The 6133-nt window shown below is 47.2% G+C and overlaps 1 protein-coding gene across 1 annotated transcript; it reads right to left on the bottom strand.

The window, feature by feature from the left end:
- Window positions 1-1501: 1501 nt before the first annotated feature.
- On the bottom strand, window positions 1502-4392 carry LOC131905286 (PRAME family member 8-like). Its single transcript, XM_059256260.1, has 3 exons — window positions 4085-4392; window positions 3017-3604; window positions 1502-2214 (listed from the first exon to the last, which is right to left on the bottom strand). Exons 1-3 carry the CDS (start codon window positions 4369-4371, stop codon window positions 1647-1649), a joined length of 1443 nt encoding a protein of 480 aa, XP_059112243.1. The 5' UTR covers window positions 4372-4392; the 3' UTR covers window positions 1502-1646.
- Window positions 4393-6133: the final 1741 nt, after the last annotated feature.

The following is a 6133-nucleotide window of genomic DNA, read 5'->3' as shown; positions in this document are numbered from 1 at the left end:
ACCTGCCTCTACTGAATGTACCAGGCTCTGCTGACTCCCCATGGGAGGCCTTACCTTCTTGTAGGAGGGAATGGGAGGTGGGTTGCAGGGTGAAGGCTGGAGGAGGGAAGAGAGACATCTGTGATTGGTATGTAAAATGAATAAAAAATTTCTTAATTAAAAAAAAAAACCAGAGAGCATGAAACAAAATTCTTTATTGCTACCACGATATACAAACACAGGGGAGTGCAATGGGTAGGCTTAGGTACTCATTAACAAAATAAAAGTTTACTCCTGGACATTTATAGTACTCATTAACAAAATAAAAGTTTACTCCTGGACATTTATAATGCAGTTAAGGTCTGTCAATCCTTTAAGACAGGACAGAGACATCTGTCCGTCTGCTGGAGACCTTTATGTTCAGGGACACCCAGAGGGCTGGAAGTCCTAAAGAATAGGGCCCCACAGACATGTGATTTAAAAGCTGGCCACAGTGGCATACTTCAGTAATCTTAGCATTTAGGAGGTTGAGGCAGGGTAATTTCAAAGCCAGCCTGGGCAATAGGTGACTATGAAAGAAAGAGATAAACAGGGAGGGAGCAAGCAATGTGGCTTCTATCTTTGGTTTTGCTTCAGCAGTCTTTGCCATGTCCACAGTACCTCCTAGTCTAAATACACCAGCTAGAATGCTTCGACCATTCCCTAAAGCCCTCACAGGAGACTGCATTGCTCACTTTAGGTTGAAAATTTTGTACACACAAAGCGCTGAGCAGACACACAGTGGGACACAACAGACACCCAGGCAGAGGGAAGGAAAAGAAAACAGTGTCTAATTGCCTTCAGTTTACTTTGATGTTTTAGTCAGGATTTGACAGGCTAAAGGAACAGAAGGATAGAACCATATAGATCAGAACTAAATGAAGTTCAGTCGGCTGGCTCACAGGCTGTGTGTGTGGTCTAGGCAGTCTGACAATGGCCGGCTCACAGTAAAAAGACCAAAGATAAAGGAGCTGTTCATCCACGAAGCTGGCTGCATGTCTCTGCCAAAGTGTCGTCTTCCGTATCTTTTTACATCTGCTGCCAACACAGGGTCTTTCCAGCTCAACAGTCCAAGGGAAATAGTGACACTGAAACCAGGTTAATGGCAGGGAAGGACACCAGGACAATATCCAGGTTTCAAAATCTGACCCTTACCTCACAACTACCATGCGTTTATCATGTCCTGCCAGAACTCGTTTAGAAAATGCAGAATTGGGGCTGGAGTGATGGCTGGCTCAGCAGCTAAGAGCACTTGTTCTTGCAGAGGACCCATGTTTGATTCCCAGCCCCCACATGGTGGTGCAGTTACTCCAGTTCCGGGGGATCCAATCCTTCATCTGTCCTCCACAAGCACCAAGCACACACATATGAAGATAAACCACTCATACACGAAATAAATCTTAAAGAAAAAAGAAATGCAGAATTATCTTTTTGACTCCATAAACACTTGTCCTCAAGCCCCACTGTTCTCCATGTCAACCTCAGTCCCTGTGGTCTGACCCTACTGCATACCACTGTTGCCCAAACACTAAGCAGTGAGAGTGTGGCTATAAGCTCTGGCTCCCCTTGATGAATACCGATTGTGTTAGGCTTTCATTTCTCAGTATCAAGAAGCAACCTTCCCCCATTTACTGCCAACAACGACAAAGTTTGGTCTCCCGGTCATAGACACAGCGCTGACAACATTCATGGCAGACATATGTAGCAAAGGAGACTCTCCTGGGCTGCCTTACAGTAGCGAGTGCATCCATGAGCTCAGGACAAAGTTGGACAAATCTTCCCACGCGGACATCACCCCTGTCATCATAGCACTCCAGAGGGGCGGGGTACAGCTCCTGGGTCAACTGGCGTAGGTTGCCTGTGTGATACAGAAGGTCCTTCAGGACAGCCATGGAGATGTCATTGTCACAAAAATTGACCCTGGTGAGTTGAGAGCACTGGCTCAGGGCAGGCAGGAGGGTGATGAGCTGAGAGTCCACCAACCAGCAGCCCTCCAACTCTAGGGTCTGCAGAGTGTCTGCAACACTCTTTAGGAGATCGTGGAAAGGCACAGGATATAAATCAATTAACTTCACAAGTCTCAGATTCAGGTGTTTGAGCTGATGGAGACTCTGACTCTGGGACAAGGAATTCAAATCTAACTGTGAGAGCTTGCACATAGTGATGGACAGAGTCTCCAAAGGGGTCTTCAGGTACCTAGGGAGAGACCAAGTGATTAGTTCTGGCACATAGAGATGGAGAGAGTTGGTGTTAGGGTTAGCATAGAGGTAAAGGTGACCACTTGTCTTCAGGTCATGTGACTATATAATGGAGATCAATATCCAGGATGCTGCTCATTAGAGTCTCACCATTCTTGGCGGAGAGCCCTGTGAGTATCAGAATGGGACTTACTCAGTCCACAGGTGTGCAGTCCATTACTATCAAGAAGAGAACCTGTGCTAGCCACATTAGCCAAGGGCACACTCTGCCTTTCCCAGGACAGTCTGTCCTAAAGTTCCTCACCCCTACCTCTCACACACAGTGGGTATCACTCATTTCCACCCATTTCCACTCAGGTCCTACCTGAGCTCAAAAAAGGATTTTGCATGTGGGAAATTAGAAGACACACAAATGCTAAGCACAGAGTTCCCCTGGGGATGTGGGCCCTCTCCAGTTCTGGGCCCACTGTTCTGACCTATTCCCCTCCCCTTATCTTAGACAGAATGCCAAGCAAGAATACACAGCACATGCTTACTACATCTGACCCACCGATTGGTCTTCTAGCAAGGCCACTCTCTACATATCTCCTACCCCAGCTCAGCCTCTGCTTAATGAGTGGTCACTGAACAAACTGAGCTCCTGACTCCGTTAAAATGGGAACAAAACCCTTGGATGCTGTGATGACTCCGTGATTGTGAAATCCACAGTGGTTGGCTGATCTCAATCAAGTGCCCACTACTCTCTAATGTGAGAGGAAGGGTTGCCACGGGAGCAGAAATCGCTCTCCATCCTACCTTACCTGAACAACTGTTTCATGTGCTCACTGGAAAAGTAGACGCCATTCATGGAGAGATGTTGGAGACAGTTGAGTTTGGAAAACTGAGACACGAACTTGGTGATACACTTTTGTATGTCTGTGGGGGTATTTAGAACCTTGAAGGTGTTCTTGTGGACCCGGGTTAAAAGGAGTTTTTGAAGATTCCTCATCTGGTCCAGGTAAGATACAAAATGCACCAGAGTGGACAGACTCCAACCTGTATTTAGTTCCAACTCCTGGATGCTGTCAGTCTGGAAAACCATCAAGACTTTCCTGACGGTGTAGACGGGCAATGCCCAAATCCGCATCTTCACACAGCACAGCCTTATGAAACTTCTTCTGTGCTGGGCCCACTGTAACAAGTATGTTTGGTGTTCATTCAGATGGAACCTGAGGCAAAGGTCCGTGACCACCTTCAAACGCTGCCTCAGTGCGTATCTAGGACGGCGCTTTGTGGTTTGCTTTTCACACACAGCCTCTACTGAGCAGTCTTCACCCTCTGTTCCAGCCCAAACATCCCAGAAGTCGTGGTGCACACTCCTCAGGTCAAGCACTTGAAGCTTCCGCCTCCTGTGAGTAGAACAGAAGTGTCAGGAGACACAAAAGACCCAACCCAGAGCCAGCTTTCCCCAGGCAGCTCCCATGCCGCCTGGTCCTTGCTCTGTTATGTGTGTTTGTTTATGCTTTTCAGTCCTGAGTCTCCACACAGCACCCCATGCCTTCCAGGCAAGGGGCTCTTTGCCTGAGCTGCATCTAAAGACCTGTCCTGCTTCCTCCATTCAGTTACTCTTGACTCTCTCTTCCACTCACTTCTGGAACCTGTGTGAGAGCCAGGGAAGGGTTCATTCCACTGTGGCTGCAGCTGCTTTAAGCTCTCCTCCATACCCAACTGTCCTTTATACTGGGGCTCAACAGGGGTCAGGGCCTCTGCAATCTTCCAAGATGATACCACCAGAAGCCTCTGATCGACCTTTGACCTCATTCTCCCTTACTCCAGATGTCTCTTCCCTGTACCCCAGTGTCCACCATTCTACCCTAGCTGGCTCTCACCTGGGGAGAACCTTCTGTGTCCACAGCATGTCTACTCCATCCAGCACAGCCTGCAAGGTCTCCAGGTGGGGAGTCTTCATCAGGGTCCCCACAGGGAGGAAGGGGAAGGGCCACGTTGCTACCATCGCCCTCAGGATGTTAGTCTGTCTGTGGTTGAAGGCTTCCTTGAACAGTGGTGGGAACAGCACCGTAGGCAGGTGGTGCAGAGCAGAGATGGCCAGGGCCTCCTCCCTCAGCAGCCTCTGCACTGTTAGCTGCAGGAGCGGGGGTGGGGCCTGACCGCTCATCCTTCAGCTCTTTAGTCTGAAAAAACCTGGTGAAAAATAAAGGAAGCTGTGTCTTAGGAAACCCCACTTCTCACTTGTCTTAGTTTTCTACTGCTGTGATGAGACACCATGACCAAGGTAACTTATAAAAGCATTTAATTGGAGGTCTGATTACAGGTTCAGAAGGTTAATCCATGACCATCAACGGTAGGTAGGCATGGCACTAGAGAAGTAGCAGAGAGCTTACATCTCATCCGCAAGCAAAGAAAGTCTGGCGTGGGCTTTTGAACCCTCCAAGCCCACCCCTAGTGACTTACCTTCTCCAACAAGGCCACGTCTCCTAATCCTTCCAAAACAGTCCACCAACTGGGAACCAAACATTCAAATATAGGAACAACATATGACCATACCTTCTCAACTGTGCTATCTAAATGCAGCCACTGTTCCTCCAAATTCAATTCCTTCTGGGAAGGGGTACCTAGAAACCTAAGAGCTGAACCCCATCTTTTTATGGCAACGGGAACACTGATCATCTCTCAAGATTTTCATGGGAAGGCCATGGGAATGTTTCATGCCTAACCTTCCCATATCCTACTTGTTTTAATTTTTTTAGATTGTATTTATTTTATTTTATGCCTGCAGGCATGTATGTGTGCCACATGTGTGCCTGCTGAATCCCCTGGAACCGGTGCTATGTTACAGGTGGTTGTGAGCCATCATGCAGGTCCTGGGAATTGAATCTGGGTCCTCTGCAAGAGCAATTAAGTGTTCTTAACTGCTGTGCCATCTCTCCAGCCCCCCATATTTTGCTTTTGATGAGCTGAACCTGCCTGGGAATGACTGAGGGTAGGGTGTATGAAACGTGCATTAATCATTACTCGTTACTTTCAAAGCTTTAGAGCCTGATGGAGGATACTAAGCTATGCCATACTACTCTGGAGACTGAGACAGTGACTCACATATAAAACAAGCCCTCACAAGCAGTTCTCAAACCATGTAACTGTCTGGAGAGTGTCTACGAGACAGTGACTTTGAGATGAAGATGTTGATGCAGAGAGGTTTACAGGAAGAGAATTTCCCAATGTTGCATTCAAGACTAGGTGAGGAAATGGATGAGAAAAGGAAAAACTTCCAGCCATACTTTAAACTTTTTTGTTTACTTTCTGAAATATGGTCTTGTCTGTGGTCCAAGCTGGTGTGGAATGGCTATGAGGTCAGGGCTGCCCTTGATGGTACTATGTGGCTCAGGCTTGCCATCCTCCTGCCTACTTTAGGAGTGAATTTTGTGTTTTGGTTACAATGCCTGGCTAGTAGACTCTACTTTGAAAATACTGCAATGATGCATGGCATGGTGGCAGGAGCCTCTCCAGCACTTTGGAAGAAGTTCCAGGCCAGTTTAGTCTGTATAGTTTCTGGCCAGTCCAAGTTGAGGATATCATAAGGAAAAAATAAAAACAAACAAATAAAAACAAAACCCAAAACTGGAGATATGGCTTAGCAGTTAAGAGTACTGGCTGGTCTTCTAGAGAACCTGAGTTTGGTTCCCAGCACCCTCATGGTGGTTTACAACCATCTGTAACTTTAGTACCCAGGGGATCCGCCCTCTTCTGGCCTTCATGAGCACTAGGCATACACATGGTATACAGTGCTGGGGTTTGATCCTAGGGCCTGGCCCATGCTAGATAAGTACTCTCCCATTAAGCTACATATCCAACTTATTCATTTCATTGTCATTTCATTTTATGTAGTGACAAGATCACTTTGTGTACCCTACGATAGCCTG

The sequence above is a fragment of the Peromyscus eremicus genome, chromosome 2 (assembly GCF_949786415.1).
Source record: "Peromyscus eremicus chromosome 2, PerEre_H2_v1, whole genome shotgun sequence".
NCBI lineage: Eukaryota > Metazoa > Chordata > Mammalia > Rodentia > Cricetidae > Peromyscus > Peromyscus eremicus.
This window is presented reverse-complemented; position numbering and strand designations above follow the sequence as displayed.

What these genes read in the sequence shown, in the direction of transcription:
- LOC131905286 (XM_059256260.1), bottom strand. Translation starts at nt 4,371, where the DNA reads ATGAGCGGTCAGGCCCCACCCCCGCTCCTGCAGCTAACAGTGCAGAGG. An exon ending in ACACAGAAGGTTCTCCCCAG is followed by an intron (nt 3,605 to 4,084) that starts GTGAGAGCCAGC and finishes TTCTACTCACAG; the next exon opens with GAGGCGGAAGCTTCAAGTGC. An exon ending in CACATGAAACAGTTGTTCAG is followed by an intron (nt 2,215 to 3,016) that starts GTAAGGTAGGAT and finishes GTCTCTCCCTAG; the next exon opens with GTACCTGAAGACCCCTTTGG.